Below are 23,597 nucleotides of genomic sequence, written 5' to 3'. Positions count from 1 at the left end.
CTAGCTAACAAGATTCCTGAAAGTCAGGTGCTGGGCTCTCTGGAGCCTGCACAAGCTCCCATACACCACTGGTTCCCATATCAAGATGTTGGTGGTGGTAGTGCAGATGTTAGCAGATAACAAACATTGGCGTTGATAAGCTAGCAGGTAGCAAGGTGACCTGGTGACTTACTGTTGATTACCAGCGATCCACCCACAACACGGACCCTTGCTTGGCAGAGTGTGCCCCGACGGGCAGCATCAGCACCGCCCACAGACTTGGAGACCCATGGGCTTGCCCTGCACCTACAGAATCAGAACCCACGGTTGAACGGTATCCCCGGATAATCCAAATGCACCTGGAGGTTTGAGAAGCACAGACTTGGAGTTTGGCTGCTAAGTCTGATTGCTGATGCTAAGTCTGTGCGAATTCTCTCACAACTAACACTTGGGCTGGAGACTAAGATGTTAGTTATTAAGGAAAGCTTTCGGTGATGATTAAGTCATTTGCTCGTAACCAAGATGTTAGTTGTTAACCAAACTGTTAGCCATCGCTGAAATATTCGCGGCTGATTTAATATGTTACACGATGACTAGAACGTTAGCTATTTTTTTTTTAATTTTTTTTTAAAGATTTTATTTATTTATTTGACAGAGAGAGAGATAGCGAGAGCAGGAACACAAGCAGGGGGAGTGGCAGAGGGAGAAGTAGACTTCCTGCCGAGCAGGGAGCCCGATGTGGGGCTCGATCCCAGGACCCTGGGATCATGACCTGAGCCAAAGGCAGACGTTTAATGACTGAGCCACCCAGGCGCCCTAGAACGTTAGCTATTAACCAAGGTGGTAGCTGATCATTAAAATGTTAGCTTATCATTGAGGTTTTAGGTATAACTGGTATATTTCCCATAATGAAAACGACAGCCTATAACTAAAACACTTCCTGTTAACTTAGACTTGAACAATTACCCAAGAACCAAGACCCTGGCCGGTATCGTGGTCACTGTGATGTGGTCAGTGCGGAAGGGTCTGTGGTGATCAGAGGTGTGAGCCTGCACCCAAGGCTCTAGGCCAGAGAGAAGGAGTTGGCTGATCTGCCTTTATATGGCCCCCACCTAGCATTTCCCTCCTATCACTTGCATCTTGGCAGGGGGAACATCTCTTTGAGGTCTAAAAGCCCCCGAAGGTCCAAAGAGTAAGTTAAGGTGGCATTTGAGGTATGGTGACGGGCAGGGGTGACATCACTCGGAGAAGGGGCCTTTGCTGCCCTGGAATTTACATTAAGGACCATGCTCTCCTGGATGAAGAGCCCCTTAAGTGAAATCGTGGATCTGAACAGATCCCAGCATTTACTTCAGGGCAAGATCTGGGTCTCTAGGATTGCAGAGGCAGAATGGGGCTGAGTCTGAAGCAGGGCCCTCTGCCTCTTCCTAAAACCCAGCCTGGAAAGGAAGCAGGCGAGGCTGACATTGTCCCACCGGGACAGGCAGGAAGGGGGCCCCTCGAGCAGTCCCCACAGAGCCTTGGGGTGCTCGTCCACCAGTGTTGGCCCACCTCCTCCTCTGTCTTGTGTGCAAACCGTTTCCTTACTGCCTTTCTTCAAATGAGGAGGGAGCTGAGCTGGGAGAGGTGAAGTGATTCGTCCGGGGGCACGCCCTCCCCTCGAAGTCCTGGTTTCCTCTTTTACAGAAGGGTGAAGGTGAAGGCTCCAACAAGGTGTGCTCTGCACCCAGCACCAGTGCTTGGCGCAGACAGGGCCCTAAACACCAGTGCTCTCTTCACTGTGCCTCCCGTTTCCCCACGTGGAGGTGAGTTTATCTGGAAGTTTCTGTGGAGCACTCGTCCCGAACAATGCTGGAGACATGATCATTTCCTGATGCACTCATACATTTTGAACGTCTACTGTCCGTCAGGCACTGTTGTAGGACTAGGGCCAGGGGACACTCGGGAGTCCACAGAACAGACAGAAATCTCTGTGGTGCGGGAGCTGACAGATTTGTTGGTTGTGACAAGGTGAGCGCGTAAAATATCTAGGAGTCAGGTGTGGACTGAAGAATAACATGGTGAAGGAGGACGGGAAGTGTTGGGGTACACTTTTAAATGAGGTGGCCAGGCAGGCTCACCAAGAAGGGGGACTTTGGGACACAGATCCGAAGGAAGTGAAGGGTAAGCCACGTGGGTATCTGGAGGAGAAAATATTCCAGGGCGAACAGCCAATGCAAAGGCCCTGAGGTATATCTGACCCAAACCTATGGGGGGCCCCCAGTCTGATGGAGGAGGCTGATGTTTCCCAGAAGCAGCAGGCAACCTTTAAGATACAATAGAGGGGGCAGGAGGATAGAACCAAATCGAAAAGTAGAGGGTACCGGGCTGCAACTGTGGCCAGTTGAAGACGTGACTTGACAGAGGTCCCCCTACCCTACCCCGCCCCTGGAGACAATCTCCTCCTCACGCTCCAGGCCCCTGAGGGGCGGGCATGGCTCCCAGAACAATAGCAGAGCCTGGGCCAGCCCCAAGAAGCCAAGACAAACACAGTAAGGCTCTGTGGACTTCCTTGAGCTCCATGGCCTGCCTGCCCGCCCGCCGCCCGCCGCCAACCATGGCTTCCAGCCCTGGCCACAGACCAGGTTCACGGCCACCGTGGGGGCTGGGCCCATGGGCAGCAGGACGGGCCTCATTCTGGCCCTGGCCGTGCTTCAGTGGCTGACCCTGGTCCAGCAGGGGGTGGATAGAGGGAGGGCCTGGGCGGCTCAGGACCCAAGTTCAAGTCACTTTGCCTCTCTGAGCCTCAGTTCCCCTTTTTGTAATTGTCGTCATTCCAAGGGTCTGAACCTTGACCCAGCATCTGCAGGGGCTTCATTCATACACCAGACAGTGATAACGGCAGCGAAGGCAGCGTCATGCGCGCGCGCCAGGCCCCAGTCTCAGGGCTGTCCATTACAGCTCATTCCATCATCCTCATGTTCTGAGGTGTCGGTGGCCAAGTGGGATTTGAACCCAGGCAACCCAGCTCCCCACCTTGGTGCCCTGCATTCTTCCACCTCCTAAGCATCACCTGCTGCCTGCCCTCCCCCTCGGCTAGCCTGACCGTGGGGACGGGAGGCAGGCGTGTCCTTGCTCCAGCGCATGAGGCCAGGGAGGTGCCAAGTCCAGACCGTCGCGCAGGAAGTACGGTGCTGGGGACCCAAAGGGGAGTACGGCCATCACGGACATGAGCACAGACATGTCCTGAGGCTGCAGCCCCAGCTCTTCCGTCTCACACTTGAAAACAAAGCAGGGGCGGGGGCAGTCAGAGTCGGACCTGGTTTAGGATCTCAGTTTTGCTCCCACAAGCTGCACGACTTTGGGGACATCCCCTTCCCTCTCTGAGCCTTGGTTTCCCCTTATGTGAAAGGAGTTAGTGATGCCCCCTCGCACACACAGGGGTGCCATGAAGACCCTCGGGGCCTGCCTAGGTGCTAGGCACAGACCCGTGGCCCCACCTCTAGGAGCCTCCATCTTTGGGATGAGTGACCCCTGCTGCCCAGGCCTTTACCCCCAAAGGAGGTTCAGGGCGGCAGTGGGAGACTAGCCCATCTCCCTCCTGCCTTGTGGGCCACTCTCTCCCCACCGTCCCTAGGGGAATGAGGAATAGTTGTCCTTGCAAGTTTCCAGGGCAGTTGGGCCACAGGGCTTTTGGGTCAAGGGCTCAGAGGAACCACAGAGGCTTGCCAGCAAGAGTGGAAAAATACCATGTCCCGTGGCAAGGCCTGCTGGGCCACCACTAGAGGCCCACTGGCGGCGGCTGGCACCAACTTCTCCTGTGAGGATCCCGGGGGAGTCACGGAAAAGTTGAGAGAATGGCTCTCAGGGGCTTGTCCTCAGAGCAGCAACTTCTGCAAAACAAGGGTGGCTTCCAAAGAGGCAGATGAGGTGGCGTGACTAGGTAGGGTTGTGTGAGCAGGTGGGGCTGTCCTCTTTTGGATCGGGGGACGAACCGCAGTAAAGTGCGCGCACACACACACACACACACACACATACACACACACAAGACCCGGGACTCTGAAGCCAGCTGGCAGGGGTCCCGTCCCACCTCTTCCACCTACTAGCGCCGTGACCCCAGGCACCTGACGTCACCTCTTGGGGCCTGTTTTCTCCTCTAGAATATGCAGGTAGTTCACTTCCCTACCTCTTCAGGTTGTCGTGAGGATGAAATGAGTTAACGCACATAAAGCTCTTAGCATAGTGCCTGGCACACAGTAAGGGCTCCTTAAGTGCTTGTTAAACAGATTTAATACATGAAAAAAAGGGAAGCCACCCCCATCCCGGGGTGGTTTCCTGTGTCCCTGACACAAAGCCCTCTGGCCAGAGCCTGGTTGCCCAGCCCAGTGGGGCCCGGCTGGCTTTGGGGACAGCCACCAGCCCCTGGGTGTGGTCCACAGCAGGGCCCAGAGGTGGGAACCAGTGGAGGGCCTGTCTGCAGGAAGGGAGGAGCAGCCTGGGGGGCAGGGGTGGGGGCATGCTGGTTTTCTTTCTTTCACCCCTTCTGTGGCTTCCTGACCTGCCCCCTTCCTCCAAGCCTGCCTTCTTGTCCTTGGGAAATTGGGAGGGTTCTCTGCCTCAGGAGAAGAAGAGGGGGTGGCTGGGGAAACTGAGGCCCAGATGGAGAAAAGGCATCGGGGGCTGGAGGGGAACCACAGAGTCAGGCGTAGGGCCCGCCCTGTAGCCTAATGGGATCAGCAGGAGAGTCTTCACTGCTCAGGTTTCTTGAGGATGGCGAGTGAAGTAAGCACCCTTATTTTCCTCCTCATACAGATGGGAGTTGAGGCCAAGCCACCCAGCTGGGAGGTGGCAGAGGTGGGATCCAAACCCCAGCCCGGGTGACCCCGAGTGGGCTCTCCCTGCCACTCTCTCCCTCTGCCCAGAGCGGCAGAGCTGGACGGAACCCCAGAGCTCATCTGGTCTGAGCTTCTCACTTCGCGGGTGCGAAAATGAAGCCCAGAGAGGGACAGTAGCTTGCTCAAGGTCTCACAGCAAGCCAGACAGCGAGCTTGAATTCCGACCTGCACCCTTGGGGAGTCCAGCCTTCCTCTGGTTGTTGGAAGGGTCGAATAAAGTACCAGACGGGGAAGGGCTTTTGACTGCTCTGCCCCTGTCTGGAGGCACGCTCTGGGGCACTTAAGTGCTGTGTGACCTGTGGACAAGCTGGCGACTCCCTGGGCTTCGGCGTCCTCACCTTCAAGATGAGGCTAGTAATGAAACCTGCCTCAAAGGGTTAGGGCGGGACCAACTAAGTACAGAAGTACTGCACTTGGAATAGTGCCAGGCATACAGTAAGCACTCAATAAATGCTGGTTAGTGGTACAGGCCAAGGGCAGCTGAGCCAGGCAGGCCCTGAGAGCTTTCTCCTTGCCCTTTTCCAAAGCCCCTTTCTAGTTGTTTCTACCCACAGGGATGTTGGCTGTCCAAGAATTGTGCTCCAGCAAGGGTTTCTGTGCTAGATAGTTGGGGTTCAGGGCTCCGTCACCCTCCATCGGTGTCTGGTACCTACGTGGGCCCCAGAAGTGCCCTGCAGTAACCTGCCCTGCCCCCAGCCCCCAGCACCACGGACACGTTAATCCTGCTCTCTGGGTGTGGGTTTCCTCACCTGTAAAATGGATACACTGGCTGTGTAGCCATTCCTTTCTGGTCCCCTGGCCCCCAAGGCCCTGAGGGAGTCAGGGGCTCTGCGACCCAGTCTTAGCGTTTCAGGTGGTCAACAGGCAATTTCTGTATGTGCTGCGTTGGGGAAGTGAAAATGCCTGGTGCCTTTGCTCAGAACAAGGTGGTTACCCTCCACGGGCCCTGACTATAGCTCCCGCGCCCTGGGAATGACGCAGGCAAGTCTCCGAGCCCTGCTGAGCTCCCGTTCCTCCTCTGTCAGCACGGTGGCCAGCACGCCAGTTTGCGGGCTGCGGTGAGCACCAAGTGGCCTTGTGCCTGGGGCATCCTTGCTCGGCCAGCGCCCTGCTGGAAACACCAGCATCTCGCCGTCCGTTCAGAGCCACGCACCTCTGAGCTCCTCCCAGGCATGAACCCTGCCTGGAAATGCCTCACAGTCAATGAAAAGATAGGGAAAAATCCATCCGAGAGAACTGAGGGTACAGGATATTTGGAGACCAGCGCTTTCGGGAGAGAAGGAGAGGAAGTAGGGCAGGCCCTTGGCGATGGAACAGCCCAGCCTGGGCCATCTCTGGGTCCCCACCTCCAATTGACCTTGGGCTGCCCGGGATGTGCTGTGTGATCCAGGGAGGGCTGTGGGGCCTTCCAAGGCCCCAAGTAAGTTGGGGGGGGGCCCTTCCCAGTCTCCTGGCCAAGGGGCTTTAGAAGGTTCATTTCCTCCCAGGAGTTCCGTGTGCACTTCCTACAAAATCAGTGTCGACAACAGGCCCCATTTCTTGAGCACCTACGTGCCAGGCACTGTTTTGATGGTGTTCCAAATACCATCTCATCGAATCCTCACTTCCCCTCTTGATGGAGATCTTCTATTACTGTTGTCTCCATTTATACATAAGGGAATATAGGCCCAGAGAGGTGAAGCATCACGTCCAAGGTCACACAGCAAGCGAGGGGACAGAGCTGGGGTTTGAACCCTCACCTGACTGATTCGTAACCCTAAGAGTCATACTAACAGTTGTAATGTTAGCTAATACGTAGTGTCACGTGCCGACCATGGGGCTAAGCCTTTTTCATATACACTTGATATTTGACACTCTTATTTTGCATTTTCCTTCTTCACTCATTAGAAATGTCTGTTCCGGGGACCTGGGTGGCTCAGTCATTGAGCATCTGCCTTCGGCTCAGGTCATGATCCCAGGGTCCTGGGATTGAGCCCCATGTAGGGCTCCCTGCTCAGCGGGAAGCCTGCTTCTCCCTCTCCCACTCCCCCTGCTTGTGTTCCCTCTCTCGCCGTGTCTCTCTCTGTCAAATAAATGGGTCAAATCTTAAAAAAAGAAAAAGAAAAAGAAATGTCTGTTCCGTGAGGGCAGGGATTTCTGTCTTGTCCACCACTCTATTTCCAGGGCCTAGATATTCAGTAAATATCTACAGGATTGTTTTCATTGAATCTCAGTAAATCTGTGAGGTAGGTACTGGTATTATACCCAGGTTACAGGGGAGGCAACTGAGGCCCAGAGAGGTTAAGCAACATGCGCAAGGTCACACAGCAAGGGAAACAGCACGCTCGGCTCCAGACCCCTGGCCTCGGGGAGAATGCTTGAATTTGACAGCAGCGGTTGATGCCGGGGTTCCCCTGAATCACTCTCTGCCCTCACAGGTCGTCTACTTCACGGCCACTTTCCCGTTCGCTATGCTCCTGGTGCTGCTGGTCCGTGGACTGACGCTACCCGGGGCAGGTGCAGGCATCAAGTTCTATCTGTACCCCGACATCAGCCGCCTCGAGGACCCGCAGGTACCGCAGGGCAGCCCGTCCTCCCTCCCACCCAGGGCCAGGCAGGGCAGGGTGCGGGGAAAGCTAGGCCGACAGTCTTGGGGGCACAAATCGAGTCGGGCCATCAGTGCCCAGTACTTTTCCGCTGGGCTGTGGCAGGTTGTCTAGCATGCTCGTGGGCCTTTCCAGCTGTGTGTGTATCTTTCCATGTGGGGGACTGCTGAGGCCAGCCACAGTCTCCTTCAGGCGCTGTGCCAGGGAAGGGGGGAGAAGTCTTTTTAGGAGCTAGTCTCCTCCTTGGCCCTGGTCTCTGCCCGCAGCGGCCAGGAGGGCGGCATCATGGGGGTGGGGGAGCTGGCCCAGGAGCGCTGCTGGCTTCCTTGGCTGACGTTGGAATTCAGAGTGGGTACTGAGCTCTTGGAAGGTCGAGGGGCAGATACTGAACGCCCAGCTCCGGGCACTCGGCCACGTGACCGCAAGGGGTTGGAGAAAGCCCTGGGATGTTTTATTGGCCCATTTGAGGACCTTTTGTCTCCAGGATCCTCAGCCTTCAGGTGGCCTTCAAGGTCCTGTGCTGCTTTGGTTCTCTTCCTCACTGCCCTCTTGCCCTGGGCAGGATGGGGGGGCCGGGGCAGGGGCTTGGCCAACATCAGAGGACAACTGGGAAGGCAGCTTTGTGGCCCTCCGGAGCTGCTGGATGAAGGTTCTGGAGAGCAGCTTTGCCTGCATAATCCGTTAGGGAATTCCTCCCCGCTCCAGACAATAGCAATTACAGTCCTGATTGCAGCCTTGACTTAACGGTCTTACCACCTGTCTGCACTGGGCTAAATCTTTACTCTTAGAACCTGCGTAATAGTGCAGCAGAGCCCATTTTACAGACGTGAAAACCGGGGCTCTGGGCGGGAGTCCTCTTGCTCACAATCATTTCATGGTTGGAATTCAGATCCATCTGCTCCAAAAGCCTTTCCTCATAATCCTGATACTGAGTGACTGGGGGTTTCTTCGACTTCTGGGCTTCCTTGCAACTCAGTATTGCCTTGAAAGACACCTTGGATTCCAGCACGAATGCTCTGATTGCAGTCGAGACTCTGCACGTTTTGAGGTGCAGTCCTTCAGGTGGCCGGGAACCCGCACCGTCTCTTCCAGGAAGCTGGCTCTAACTGGCCCCTTCTCTCTCTCCTTGCCACCCCCACCCCAACCCCCATAGGTGTGGATTGATGCTGGGACCCAAATATTCTTCTCCTATGCCATCTGCCTGGGGGCCATGACCTCTCTGGGGAGCTACAACAAGTACAAGTACAACTCGTACAGGCAAGTGTCACGCCAGCGGGCCCAGTGGACCTTAGAAATGATGATGTTTAAAGAAAAAAGAGAAGAAGTAGGGAGCGTGGCTTCCTTGTGTTGTGAATTAACTTGCTCCCTGACATATGTGTAACTTAGGGACTGTATGCTGCTGGGATGCCTGAACAGTGGTACCAGTTTTGTGTCTGGCTTCGCAATTTTTTCCATCCTGGGCTTCATGGCACAAGAGCAAGGGGTGGACATTGCTGATGTGGCTGAGTCAGGTATGGTGTTATTGGTGGCAGTGGTGGTGGGCACTGCCACCTAGTGTGTAAGCCGAGTACTGCAGGCATGAAGCCAGACCCCAGGGGGCTTTGGGGGGGGACGAGCCTGGTTTCCGAAACGGACCCCCCCCCACCAAGATGTCCCCAAAGTATCAAAGAGCACAAGAGCTAAATTTTAAGCACTTTCGTTGCAATTTGGCCCAAGGGGCTGCAGAAACGTGGGGGTTGGTTAAGTTGGGGACTCTTTAGCTACTTTTGTGTGGTCTTCCCTCCCTCTCCTTCCCCCTGCAAACTCCTGGTTTCAGCAACAGAAACCACTTTCCTAACTCAGGCCCAAGCCAGCCACCAGTCGGCATTCCATCACCACCTTCTCAGCTTTGGTTTCTGTATTTTGCACTTTGCTCCCAGCGCGCTCCCTCTAGCAAACCCATTCATTCACTCCAGCGATGTTCTTGATTAACGGAGTCTGCCCTGTGTCAGTCACCACCGTAGGCGGCGGGTGGGGGAGAGACAGTGGGCATGCCGGCCGCCCTCTGGGACGGTGACAGATCCAATTTGGGGGTAGGTTGGGGGGGGACAGTGTCACTCCCTCAGGGTGTGGGCCCTGTTGGTGGGGTGCTCCTTCTGGAAGTAGAGGAAAGAGTCTTAGAATGGTGGACTCTGTAAAGCCTGGGATCCCAAGCTGGGATCCTGGAGCTCCAGCAAGGTGGCTCTGGAACCTGAATATGATGAGGTCTTCAGTTGCTAGAATCCTAGAGCCTCAGCACCGCAGTATTCTAGGACTTGCCCCTGGATGTTCTAAGTCCTAGAACCGCAGCTATATAACTGCAGTGGTTTGGATATGGGAACAAGAACCGTAGGCTCCCAGGATCCCCAAATTCCACCTTTGCCCCTTCTCTGCCTCACTCCTATCCTGCCCATTCGCTTGGCGGGTGGTCGTCAGCTGCGTGCAAGGTTTGGTTATTTTGTACACGTCCTCTGCTGCACCCGACCTCCTGATTTCTCACCACCTCTCTGGGACCACATGGAGGCAGGCGAGGGTCCTGGGCAGAGGCTTCTCTCAGGTCCAGAGGAGAGCCTGATGTCCTAACTCCAGGGACCACCATGGACCAGAGTCAGACGCAGCTGGAGCCCTTGCCCTCGTGGGAAACTGGGCGGTGTCCTGGTTCCTCAGCCACAGCACCCTAGCGTTGGGGGTCAGGGATACCTCAGCCTTGTGCATGTAGACGTCTGTTCTGCAGATGAGGAGACCAGTGGCTTGAGAGCAAGGGCCTTGCTCGGGCTGGTAAGGGTCTGAGCTGGGGTCTCCTGGACAGGCCCCTCTGACATGAGGACCTCCCCCCACCTCCTGCCTCCCCACCCACCCTGGACGCACATAACAGCTCTGGACTTCCCTGTGTGAGAATGCACCTAAGCTCCTCTGACCTTCTCTGACCTCCGAGCCCGGGGCCCTGCTTTCATCCTCACTTAGCGAAGATGTTCTCTGCCACCCTCCACCACCCCCCCCAGTGTTGCAGGACAAGGGTGGCAAGTCCACAGCTCAGCCCCACGCATCTCTCCACTGCCCCCAGTCCCAGACCCGACCGTCAAACGTAGCTTTCCTACCCCAAGAGGCTGGCCAGAGACTGAGGACACAAAGTAATTCCAGAAAGATCCACACCCACTTGGGAGTGTGACAGTTCCAGGGACGAGGGGGGAGACGATTTGCAGCTCCTTTGCAGTGCCTTTTTTTCAGTCGAGGGCTTACAAACCAGTTGTGATTGCCAGGAGTGTGGAGTGAATTTGGTGGTGGGATAAAAAAATAGATCTTTCTCCGTGGACAACTAGGTATTTTTATATCTGTCTATATCATCACCCTAAGTTGTTTTCTTCCTCCTGTCCACTTCAAACACCTTGTCGTTTATTCCCCACGGTGATGTCTGAACAGCTGACACATCAAGGATGATTATTTCTCTAATAAGCTTTTAACAAGCACCATATTGAGCGAAGTGCATTTGAACCAGATCATTATTTAGCCGAACGGAGTGCACACGGCGCGGGCAGGGGCGCGTTCTCTGCTCGCCGAGAGGCCTGCGTTGGTGCTCGGAGCGGCTGCGTTCCTTCACATGGACTTCTCTCTCTATAGTTCACCGTGCGCTTTTAGAGAAAGATGCTCAGACCCTCTCCCAGAGGCTGGCTTGACAAAGGCAAAACTGAAATACAGAAACGAGCGCGTTGAGAAAATCTCCACCAGGCCCCGGTGGGCGGCGGGTGGCGGGCGGCGGGCGGCAGGCGGGGGGTGGGGGGCCCCATTTTACATCTGTCTCGCAGTTGGCTGGACTCGAATCCCCACGCACTGATGCCTACCAGTCGGGCCAGAGCTGGCGTGGAGGGGGCCCCGTGGGCCCCAGCCGAGGTGCCCACGCGGCTTCTGTTCCAACTTGGGCTTTGGGGTGGGTACAAGCGCCCCTTCCCCCACTTCTCGTGGGATTTTCTACCGTCGCAGCCTGGGGACGCCAGGTCACAGTCGGGTTTTCCTCAGTCGGGTAGACTCGGGCCAGTAGGGCTCGCCCCTGCCTGCCACGGTTGTGGTTCACGCCCTACGGTGTGGTTTCTGGCTCCAATTTATTTTACAGTTTTTTTGTTTTTGTTTTTGTTTTTGTTTTTCATACTTAAGCCAGTCCTTGGGTTTCTGATATCTGCTCTAAATATCCTGCCCTCCAGCCCTTTTTTGTCTTCACATTTCTTGACCTTTTTAAAATTTATTTATTTATTTATTTATTTTAAGTTATGGATTTTATTTTTTCAGCCCCTTTCAGGCCTCCTTTCTTTTGCTGCTTCCTACCGCCTCTTGCACCTGCGGGCCTCAGTTACGGTTCCTCCCCCTGGCTTCTCCCCTCAGGCCCCCTGGAGACGGGAGGAGACTTTTCCCTCTGTCTCTGGAATGTTTCCAGTCAGAAAGGTGCCCCGTAAGATGGCGGGGCTCCCATCTCCCACACCCTGCCTCTGCCAGGGTCCCCTCTTTAGAAACCAGAAGCCCTTTTCTAGGGTAGTGGTTTCAGCATCTGAGAATCTGAGCACAAGAAGGCTCCTTGGGAGGCATTTCTGGGATCCTGCCCCTCACTTCCCAGGTGGGGAAACTGAGGCCCTGCAGGGGCACTTGGTGATGTAAAGAGGAGATGACGGATGGTCTCCTGAGCCTGGGGTCTTGCCCTGCGCACACCTCCCTTCAGCTTTGGGCCTTGGCTGTGGCGTTGCTCAGGTGGGGTGCGCAGATGCACCCCTGAAGAGATCTGTACTCTTTCACAGTGTTTCAGTCATTAACTCAGAAGTCGAAAACTTTTCTTTGCAAACGGGGGCTTCAGTAGTTCAGATAACCAGATCTTTCCCCCTTTGCTTCCTTCCAGCAAACGTTGGCGTGGTTGCTCTGGTTTGGGGGAGGGGGGCTCCTTTTTCAAGCCGGTAGACTTCAGTCCCAGTCCCGAAACCCAGGCTCCCTGGGACTCCCAGTCCCAGGCTCAGTCCCATTTCCCTCTCCTAAATGCCCGGTGCCTGCCGGATTCTGTGAGGCCACGGGTGCTGCTGCCTAGGAGACAGATGCTAAAACGGGGCCCCGCCCGAGCCCCAGCGCGCCCCGTCCGAAAGGGAGGCAGGCCTGGGCGCTTACCCCAGGCAGGAATTCAGACCCGGCTCCTCCCTGCATTTGGGGTTTGGTACACCGCCTCAGTCCCGAGTGTCTTTGTGTGAGCTCCAGTGCTCCGGGGGCTCAGTCACTAATGTGCCCCCCCTCTGCCCCTCCCCATTCTCTCTTCCCTCTAGGGCCTGGCCTGGCCTTCATTGCCTACCCAAAAGCCGTGACCATGATGCCGCTGCCCACGTTTTGGTCCATTCTCTTTTTTATTATGCTTCTCTTGCTTGGACTGGATAGCCAGGTAGGTACGGGTCGAGGGGATGCTGTGGGGAGGGCTCACCCATGGGGAACAGGGTTCTGGGAAAGCCCCCTTCAGCGTGCCGTGTGTGAGATGGTCACCCCCTTCCCACCCTCACATCAGACTTGCACCAGCTGCAGCCAGCGAGGCTTCCTCTAGGACCCCGGGAGGTGGGGGTGAAGAGGCCTCAGGGCAGCAGGAAGAGGACCTCTGGCCCAGAGTTCGAGTCTTAGACCCCAGCCAGGGGGAAACGGACACTTGAAGGGTGTGGTCAAAACGAAGCCATAGACGGGAAGTAGAAGGACAAGACCAGGTGGTGATGATGTGTTCCCACGGAGGGTCCCGCGGGGGCCCATGAGTGACGCGGCAGATAGGCAGTTCGGGGCGGGGACAACAGTCACGGCCCAGGCCGTCCCTGGTTGTCCTAGTGCAGCCAGAGAGGCCTGAACCCCACCTGGTGTTCAGTGAGGCCTGGAGCCCGGGAGTTGTTCCCCATGCAGTGAAACTGTGATCCTCCAGTGCTCGGTGAACAACTAAGCACTGGGGTGCCTCGCTCAGACCCGCCCTGTCCTCTGGCCCTCCTGGCTTCTGCCCTCCCACGGCAGGACTCCGTCGTATACCCACCACCTGCGTGTGGCTGTTTCCCTGCACGTCTTAACCCCTACATCCCATCCCTCCAGGGCTCAGGCCTCCAGTGGGTATGTCAGTGAGAGCCAACCAGAGGCCGAGTCTGGCTTTGGAGCCACAGCTGCAAGCCCCCATGCTGCTGTGTGGCATTGGGCACTTTTCCTCCCTTGTCTGAGACTCAGTTTTCTCATCTGGTAAATGGGTATGATTATACCTCCACTGCCTTGTATGAAGTACCAGGCACAGTGCCTGATACAGAGCAGCTAGTGGTGCTTGGAGGACAGTAGAGTGAACTCCTGGACACGTTCTCCTGGAGATATGTGTATTCACCTTGGGGGTGTCTCAAGAGGACAGTTTAGAGCACGGGCATAACTCCAGGACCGGGGAGTTCGGGTATGCAGGGTGGGCTGGTGGTATGCCCAGACCAGAACCCTACAAGCCGTGCCACCCCGGGGGCCAACATCTGAAAGGGCGGCGTTTTGCCATCTCCTGTGTTGTCTGGGTCTCTGGCCGCCTCCTGGGAAATCTTTGGTTAGCTGGGACCCTGTGAGAGATGAGGCCTGCTGCCAGGTCAGGAGAGGGCTTCACCACCTACCTGTGGGCAGCAGCCTCCGCACCAGGGCCCAGGGTTGGTCCCTGTGGACTCAGAAGCAGGTAGGAGGAGCATCTTAGAAGGTCGAGCAGAGGAGAGGAGGCAGTCTGCCAGCGAGGTCAAGAACAGAGCGAAGGATTTGGCAGGATGGGGATCAGGATTAGCAGAGAAGACAGAGTGGAAACATTTGGGAGCCTGAAAACAAAATACTTGTGCAGTGGTTGGTGGGCTTGAGCTGTATAAACAGCAAGAGGACTCCATTAATCATCCCTCGTTAATGAGTTTGGCCTTCGGAGGCCCCAAGCAAATGGCTTTTATAACTTCTTCCAAAGCTCTAAGTGAAAACAAAAAACAAAAACAGAGAGAGGTTAATAAATGACAAAGCATGACATCTCCATGGGCCCCAAATGGGCCTCTTGGGCTGTGGAAGCTGCTTCCTGAGTGAGCAGAGGTGGTTTATTCATTAGGTTTTTACCCTGGGAGGTAGGGGGGGCCTGGCTGGGGATCTGCACCTCTGAGCTAGGCCTCATGGTGGCCAACAGGCTCGGGGCATCGTGGCCAGCTCTCAAAGCCAGCCTCAGGGGGAGCTGGTACCCTTTCCGCTCAGAACATGAAACTCAAGGTTCAGAGTCCTTAAATGACCTGCCTGATTGATATACCAAGAAGAGCATGATGGGGATTTGAACCCCAGGAGCTAGGGCATGATGTCTCAGGAGTCTGATGGCCTCCTTTGGAATCCCTCCTTTGCATCTATTTGCTGTGTGAACTCGGGGCTGCAGGGGAAGGTTTTGCAGATGCCGGTGACCGCCTCATGCACCGTGAATACAGTCGGAGCTCTGTCATGCGAGGCGTTCCTGTGGGCAAGGCTTCATGCCGGGCTTTTGATATACCTGCACGTGGCAAAATGCACATAACATAAAATGGACCATCTTAACCATTTTTAAGCATGCAGTGCAGTGGTGTTAAGTACATTCACGCTGTTGTGTGACCGTCACCACCCTCCATCCCCGGAACTATTCGTCTTCCCAAACTAAGCTCTGTCCCCATTAAACACAAGTTCCTATAGCTGGGCACAGCTGTTGCCCTGTCGAGCCCAGAAAACCGAGGCTGAGGGAGACAAGGACTCCGCCGAGGCCGTGCAGAGCTGGTTTAAGAAATGGGCTTGCCCCTGGGGCCACCCGTTCCCTGACCTGTTAATTCATACCCCCTGGCCTTACCTTGGAGTTCCCCCAAAATAGCTTCCTCCCATGGAAGCGCGGAGATCCCCAGGCAACCTCAGGCAGAGGCCTCTCGCTGATGGAGTGTGACCCTTGCACGTAAAGGAAATGCCCTCCAAATGCCTAGCATCCGTGGGGAGCACTCTTTGGCTTAGGATCCGTCATACCGTTGTGTATTTCTTGGTGAGGTGGAGGAGGGATGCCATGCGCCTGGAGGCAGACGCTTGCGCGAGAGAGCCAACAGCACCGGAGGAGGAGAGAGCTGGCCCCATTTCCCCGCACCTCACTCAGCCCCTGACTTGGGTTCACAGCAATCACGCTATTGCCAGTTTTTCTCTCATGATTTCACATCTTTCTCAACATCCCTGCTACTGAGTAGGCAAGATCCCCCGATGGTACAGGGGAGAAGACTGACGCTTGGAGAAATCAGATCCCATAGCTGTTCAGTGAGGGAGGTCTGAAGAGGCCGGTGGAGCAGGACTGAGGGGTGGGGACGGTGTTCTCCAGAAAGGCAGGGAGCTTGGAAATGAGGGGCTTGTGCTGGTCTTGACCCTGACTCACAGTGACACTGCTCCTTCCTGTCTTTAATTTCCCCATCTCAAAAAGGAAAGGACCTTTGTTTCTAAACTCCTTTTGAAGATTGATGTTTGAGCTGGTTTTCTGTAATTCCGTGGCAATTTAGGGTCAAAACCCCGTTGGCTGACACACCAATCAGAGGTCAAACCATCAGCCCCTTTTCTTTGGGCCCCTTTCAAGAGCCTCTTGCTCATCTTTTCCCTGAATTCCTGGCAATGAAGAATCATTTTTCCAGCCCCTTTCGGCCATGAAAGGGATTTGGTCCTTGTTTGTATTCCTTGATCCTCCTGTGATGCATCCCAAAGGAGTTAAGTGGTTGGATTTTTCTTGTAGGAATGCTGGGGAAACATCCTTCTCAAATGCCTCTCACAGATGAAAGAACAGAAAGGTCAAGGTTTTAGCTTTTCAACTTTTAAAGGAATCTGACGGACAGGCCTTGGAGGGTGTGTTGGTTGGCAGAGCAGTTTGGCTGTGGCTACCCAAATGTAAAATGCTTCTACGTGCCCTTCACCCCTGAAGCTTTGCTTGCGGCTTGAGCTGCGATACCTACGCACCACAGCTAGAGGGGGAGGAAGAGTCCTTGCCCAGGTCAGCAGCCGCAGAAGGCTGGAACCCATCCACTGGGCATCGGTCAGACCCATGACGATACGGGTCCACAGGACAGAGTTTCGTGTTGCCATTTAAAACAGAGGCAGCTCTCCGTGTAATGATATGGATCAGTCTCCAAGTTACATTGTTAATTGCAAAGATGGAAAGATTTAGAGGGATTGAGAATGATCCTAGCACATTACCCAAGGAGGGGCCCCTTCAGATGGGCTTCTTTCCCTTTGGGAGCCCAGGAATGGGTTCCTGGGGGCACGGTGAGCCCTTGGCTCACACATGTGGGCACTTGGATTCTTTCATGGATCCACAATCCCCACGGAGCTAAAACCCCACCGTGTGAATCTGTTGGGGAAAGTGGGGCCCAGACTTGCCCTGAGTTAGCCCCCTCCCCATTCTTCATGTGTCTGCTGGGCAGCCACGCGTGCCTGGCCCATCTGGGCACTCAAGGCACAGAAATGAGGGGACACTGCCCTCAGCATCAGAAAGGACCAAGACTGAAATGGGGGGAGGTGTTCGTGCCAACACATATTTTCCAGCCAGCGGGCTAAGGCGGAAGGTCAACATTGGCTTCAGAGAAGAGGTCATTCTTGAGCTGAGTCTTGAAGGATGAAGGAAAGGCATTCTGAGGAGCTTAAGCAAAGAGACGGACGTGTGGGATATTTGGAGAACTGTGTGTGGCCCACTGTGGCTTGACCAGCAGGCAGGACTCCCCAGGCAGAGCCTACCAGGTCAGGTTTATACATTTGGACTTGACCCCCCAGGCTACTCTGCGCATGCTGGGGACTCTCTGAGCAGAGGGGAGGTGCTGGGCACCTGGGGCTCAACCACTCTCTTCTCCTCCACAGTTTGTTGAAGTCGAAGGACAGGTCACGTCCTTGGTCGATCTTTACCCATCCTTCCTAAGGAAGGGTTTCCGTCGGGAAATCTTCATCGCCTTCGTGTGCAGCATCAGCTACTTGCTGGGGCTGGCGATGGTGACGGAGGTAGGTGGCTTTCTCACCTGGCACGAGGGACCATCCTGTCTGTAGGGTTCTTGGTGACCTCCATACGCTGCAAAGATCGGGTCAGGGTTGGCCTGACCCCCACCAGTGAAGGCAGTGGCTAGGCGGGAGGACCAGGACAGGGGATCTCCTGGCCCCACCCAGTTCAGGGATCCCACCCTGCCCAGGGGACCTGGCCTACACTGTGGGCAGCAGGAGGCAGCTCAGGACCCAGCAGTTGACCCAAACTCCCGGGCCCTTTCTCCTGTTAGCATGGCAACACCATGGCCACCCCCTGCCCTCTGTCCCCCCTTCCTCCCAGGAGGCCTGGGGGAGAGGTACTTGAGCTGAAATCCATTTTAATAGCAGCTCTTTTCATCTGTGACTGTGCAGTGGCCCTTCTCAGGCCTGGGGGGAGGTGGAGACGTTCGAGAGGGTAAATGCAGACCCCCTGGTAAACACTGCAGGCAGTGCCCGGGCCTGTCTGGTTGACCGGGAGTGTGCGCTCTTCAGAGGATGGGCAGGGGCCACAAGGAGGATCCATCTAAATGGGAAGAAAGAAGCAGAGAGGAAGGAAGCCGGGAGTGTCTAAGGCAACAGTGGATCAGCTGTCTAAGAAGAGGCAGGCGAGAAAAGAAAGAGATTCTTGTGCTAAATAATAGAAGCATGGAAGCCTGGTATAGCCTGCTGTCTCATGCGCCCCTGCCCACCCACCTCCCCACATTCTCCAGCAAATTGCTGCATTTGCCCCCAAACTCAATTTGGGTTTCCCATCCCCACTTTTTCCTACCGGAAATACAAATAAATGTTTCTCTGAGAGTGCCTCTAAGGAACACACACACACACACACACACACATGCCAAAAGCAGATCATAGGTCCACACCGAGCAGCTCAGTATCACTGAAGTATTCTCTGCTGGCCCCAGTTAGTTTTCAGCACCTCCTTTGGAAGCAGGCTTCAGGAAACCCATCATTTTTGCTAAGGAAAACATGTTTTGTTTTCATTTTTCTGTGTGTGTGTTTTAAAGATTTTCTTTTCTTAAGGAATCTCTACGCCCAGCATGGGGCTCGAACTTACAACCCTGAGATCAAAAGTCACACGTTCCTCCAACTGAGCCAGCCAGGCGCCTCTGAGTGTGTGTTTTTAATTAAATTTGTCAAACATGAAGTTGAGCATCTTTTTACACATGTATCTGGTCATCATTTTTCTCTTGGGTTTTTTCTTTCTTAATGATATGCCAAAGCTCTTTATATATTAAGGGAGTTGGATACCAAATAACAAGCCAACGTTCTCTGGTTTTTTTCTTCACAGGGTGGCATGTATGTGTTTCAACTCTTTGACTACTATGCAGCTAGCGGAGTATGCCTTTTGTGGGTTGCATTCTTTGAATGTTTTGTTATTGCCTGGATATATGGTGAGTACAGATTGTTGTATATCCTTCCTCAAGTCTCTGCTTTGGGTCTCTGTATTTAGAAGCTTCCAAAACAGAATTCTCAGGGGAATTCATTCTGAGTTGAACACAAAGGCCTTCCCTATCTGGACTTTTCCCCTCCGGACTGCCCCTTCCCTACAGAAATAATACCATTGTGGCCGCACTGCGTATTCTCCCCTTGCTGAAGATGCAGGGTATGACTGTATGTTTTGACAAACACAGAATTTGGCTATGCAGGGGTCTCCCTATGATTTACTGCTCTGGGATCCAGGCATGGTCCATTTCAACCCTCTTGAGACCTTGGATTGGCCACACCAGGTTTTGGGGCTTGTCTAAGTTTGCCTGAAAAATATAGGATGCCCAGTTACATTTGAATTTCAAGTAATTTCAGATAAACGCCTGCCACTCTTGGGTCTTTGTGGTGTCGAGTAGCAGGGATCTGGAGCAGACCCCAGGGACCCCCTCATGGCCCTTGAGCCCCTTCTGTGCGTAGTGTTGGACACTGCGTCACCATCTGTCTACCTCTGTCTCTCCTAGGCAGCGATAACCTTTATGACGGTATTGAGGACATGATTGGCTATCGGCCTGGGCCGTGGATGAAGTACAGCTGGGCCGTGGTCACTCCAGTTCTCTGTGTTGTGAGTTCTGCCCTGCCTTTCTGTGGGTGCTAGCCTTTTCTCCTTGGGGCTTGACGTTCTTACCTGCCAAACCATCTTTCACTCAGCTTCTGCCAAATGCTGGCCTCTGACAAGCCCAGCGACACCTCTGCCTGGGAGAGGTGGGGCCGCGGGCTGCTCCCAAAAGTTACCTTGAGATGAGTTTTGACGGATAAGTCAGGTTGGGCAGGAGGTTGTGTGCTCTGTTGTGGACCCCCTGAATTTCTCAACATGCCCCGATACACAAGCCCAGGATATACAGGATAAGAGCTGGTCAGGAAGAGAAAAAGGGAAGGGCATTCCTGGCAGAAGAACCAGCATGGGCAAAGCAAGGCATTCTGAAAGAGGAAGATGTATCGGGGCATGTTGAGAAATTCAGGGGGTCCACAACAGAGCACATAACCTTTGCCCAAGCACTTCTGGGACTCAATGAGCTCAGTTTGGGTCACTGATTAAGTTGAGGGGCCTTTGGGATGTCAAATGGAGACAGGTCATAGACATTGGAAATGTGCTGTTTCCATGGCAGGGTGGGGGTTGTGGGAAGTCCCAGCAAAGAGATGTTATGGACTCTCCCAAGAACAAGGAAGCTTCGTCCCCACCCAGGACCCAAAGGCAGTGATGTGCCACATTCCTCTTCCCACCAGGGTTCCCTTGCCCGCCATCTTGGAATGTAGCTTAGAGCATGCCCAGGCACCCCACTTCAAACTTCCACTCAGAGGCTCTGGCAAAAGGGAAGTCTTCTGCTTCCCTGTCATTGTTTGAAACCAGTCGTGAGCTTTGGAGCTAGCTGCAGGGGAAGACATCTGCTATGCCATTCTCAGCTCATACCGTGGGGAGTGCAAATGGCAGAAATGTTCTGTATATTTAGGAACCAGGTGCTGAGAGATGAATGGGATCCTCCCCTCAGTGACCCCGCTCCCAGGCCAGAATAAATCCATACTGCCCTTAACTCACTGTGTGGGACCTTAAGCAAGTCCCTTACCTGCCGGGGCCCCGGTTTACCCCATCATAAAGCAGGTGGGAGGTGAGTGGCAGCTGACAACCTTAGGTTGTTACTCCTGCCCTTGAATATGGCTGTGGTCTTCCCATCTGACGTGCGTATTTTCCCCACAAAATTCAGTAAATTGTAGCAGCCAGGAACCACAATTGGCGAGTTATTGTTGGAGATGAATTTAGTTGGGTTCAAAGCCCTTGTTCTCGTCCTCACTTGACGTTGGTTTGTGAGAAACTCCTCTCACCACTCCGACCATCAGTTTCTTCCTCCTTTCCTCCCCGAGGAGTTGGATAGATCAGGGGTAGCCTGCATCCCCAGGTGGTAGGATAAGGTCACCCTGGTGGAAAGAGGAATATGAATGGGCAGGTCCCAAGCTTCCTGGTGCTGGGAGGGCCTAGAGCAGCCCTCTTCTGGGCCTCTCCCTGTCTAAGCTACACCCCACCTTTAGGGACAGGAACAACAATAGGGCCAGGCATACAGTAGATGCCTAGTGGGAGACGTCTGCAGCCTAATGCTCTCCCTTGCCCCATCACTAATTCTGATTTCTGTAGATTTGTCTTCCCATCAAACCCCAGATATTAGGTAGTGGAGATTTAAGTCATGTTTACACTGTGGATGAATCTACGACAACCCTGGGTTATACACTGAGATGCTGGAATTCTGACAAGAAGCAGAAGTCCTGGGCCCTCCCAGCCAGCCTTACGTGCTCTTCTCAGGGAAATACGGACTTTGCATAGGCTTTTGGGCTCAGAGCTCACCGCACCCCACCATTCATGGATGCTGATAGCCACCGGCCTTTGGCATGGGCTTGGCGCTGGACACCCAACTGGGCAAGGCCCAGGTCCACACCAGGTCCTGGGAAGCTAGGCCTGGGGTTCAGGGATAGAGATGTGTGGGTGGCAGTTGGGGAAGGGGAGGAAAGACTTTCAGCCATGCAGTTAGTGTTTATTATGCACCCACTGTGTGCACCGGGACCTGCACCAGGTGTTAGAGAACCGGGGGAGAACAAGACTGACTCCCCACCTGTCCTCACTGACTCAGTTGGGTGGGGGAGAGTGTGCTGAAGAAGTAATTATAACCACATGCTTCCCGGGAAGGAAGAGGATGGGCACCTGACTGCGTCTGGGCAGGGCCTGGACAAGTAAGGCAGGACCATAAGAGCTAAATTAGGATGAGAAGATGAAGGGTGAAGGGCTCTAGTCAGAGAACAGCCTGTTCTAAGGCCCTGGGGCAAGTGGCTGAGGAGCTGGGAGGATTTCAGAGCAGCTGGGGTGTGGACATGGAAGAAGGCGTAGTGGGTAGATAAGGGGTGAAGGGGCACAGCTCTTGGCTGACATTGCTGGCCGGGCTGAGGAGTTTAGATGGCGTCCTGAAGGCGATGGGAAGCCCCAGAACGGTCCTGAGCAGGGAAGCCACTTGATCAGATTTGCCCCAGGGAGGTCCTCAGGCAGCAGAGTGGAGAAGGGTATGAGGCCCCTCGGGTGGGGGCTGCCCTGGTCCCCTAAGCTCTGTGCCCCCGATGCCCAGGGCCCCCCTAACTGTGCCATCTCTCCACAGGGATGTTTTATCTTCTCTCTCGTCAAGTACATCCCCCTGACCTACAACAAAGTCTATGTGTACCCCACCTGGGCCATCGGGCTGGGCTGGAGTCTGGCCCTGTCCTCCATGATGTGTGTCCCCTTGGTCATGGTCATCCGCCTCTGCCAGACAGAAGGGCCGTTCCTCGTGGTGAGCACATGGGGCCGAGGCTGGATGTGGGGGATATGGGAGGGTGAGAGGGGGGAAGGATGAAAGTCAGCTACCGGCTATTGGCTTTCGGTTTGCTGTGTGACCTTGGGCACATCGCTGGCCTCTCTGGGTCCTGCACCCTTTGCCTGCCCTGTGGAGGGGTTGAGATTGTGGGCAGGCACATGGGGGAACAGGAAAAAAGAACAGTTCACGGGGACAAAGGCTCTGTGGTGAGGTTCGGAGCAGGGCTGTGGGCAGGAGGAAGAATTTGCCAGGCAGAGAATGAGACATGGAAGGCCGTGATGCCCGGTGCATTCACAGGCAAGGACGTGTGACAGAACTTGGGCAGCAGTGACATGTTCTGGGGGGTGGGTGATGGCTCTGGACAGGTGACTGTGGTTTTGCATGCCAAGCTAGGAGCTAGGGCTTTATCCTGGGAGCAGTGGGGGCCATGTTGCTGAAGCCATAAGACAAGAGACAAGGAGCCGGGAAGGAAGCCTGAGCTCCACCCAGAGGCCTTCTCTTACCCTGAAGCCAAGGTTTGGATAAGCCCAACCCATGTTGGTGTCCCTCCCTTCCCCACATCTGTGGCCCCGTCTGCTGCCGGAGACAGAACCTCAGGCCCCCAGGTCCCTGTGCCTGCCAGGCTCCCACCCCGAGGCTCCCTCCTTACCACCAACCCCTCAGAAATTTCTCCCAACAATACTGCAGATTCCAGGCTATGGCAAAAGCTGAGGCTCTTTCCAAGAAATCCTTTTCTTAGAATCTCCCTTAACCTTTGGGCTTGGGCCAGCTCCAAGACTACACTGTTTTGTTCTGGGCTGTTTTTATTGTTATTCTCTTAAAAATCTGGAGCCAGGATGTCCTGGGGCCCTGGCTCCGCCTTGGGCTGGGCCAGTTTCCTTGTGGGCAGGGGAATGGCCTGGAGGTGGTGGTGGTGGGGGGAGAGGGGCGGCCCTGGGCAGAAAGGGAGCAGCCTGCCCTAGAGAGAGGAAGTAGGCGGGGGCGTGCCGGGGAGGAAAACAGGCGATGAAGCCGGGGGCTGTCTGAGCCAGGACAGCCCTGGGGCCCTTGGGGGTTCCTGCAGCAGCGGACCCATTGTAATTTGTCAGGATACAGGGAAGGACCCCAGTGTTCAGCCAGAATACTGGTAAGCCCTATGATTTGTTAAAATCCTGAACTACTGGGTCTGGGGACAGATGGGCAATTGCTACGGCCCTGAGCCCTCCACATGTCCCCCCCCAAACACTCTATGCCAACCTAGCCCCTCCCTGGCAATTTCCAGAATGTCCCTACTACCAAGAAACTGAAGGGGTGATTGGGGCGCAGCAGAG

At 54.8% G+C, this 23,597-nt stretch overlaps 1 protein-coding gene across 6 annotated transcripts in view; it reads left to right on the top strand.

Moving 5' to 3' along the window:
- SLC6A6 (solute carrier family 6 member 6) overlaps nucleotides 1–23,597 on the top strand; it is an 83,888-nt gene that overhangs the window by 53,930 nt on the left and 6,361 nt on the right. For all 6 annotated transcript variants that reach the window (XM_081822758.1, XM_081822748.1, XM_081822740.1 and 3 more), the window contains 8 exons: nucleotides 7,271–7,405; nucleotides 8,592–8,695; nucleotides 8,825–8,949; nucleotides 12,748–12,860; nucleotides 17,318–17,455; nucleotides 18,765–18,867; nucleotides 19,423–19,523; nucleotides 22,093–22,263. In XM_081822758.1, the coding sequence (XP_081678884.1) occupies nucleotides 7,271–7,405; nucleotides 8,592–8,695; nucleotides 8,825–8,949; nucleotides 12,748–12,860; nucleotides 17,318–17,455; nucleotides 18,765–18,867; nucleotides 19,423–19,523; nucleotides 22,093–22,263 (990 nt within the window). The remainder of the gene's footprint in view (nucleotides 1–7,270; nucleotides 7,406–8,591; nucleotides 8,696–8,824; nucleotides 8,950–12,747; nucleotides 12,861–17,317; nucleotides 17,456–18,764; nucleotides 18,868–19,422; nucleotides 19,524–22,092; nucleotides 22,264–23,597) is intronic.

Source organism: Leptonychotes weddellii, chromosome 1, assembly GCF_054177405.1.
Source record: "Leptonychotes weddellii isolate Sample4059 chromosome 1, ASM5417740v2, whole genome shotgun sequence".
In the NCBI taxonomy this organism is placed as follows: domain Eukaryota; kingdom Metazoa; phylum Chordata; class Mammalia; order Carnivora; family Phocidae; genus Leptonychotes; species Leptonychotes weddellii.
Note: the sequence above shows the minus strand (reverse complement) of the source record. Positions and strands in the feature narration are given on the sequence as shown.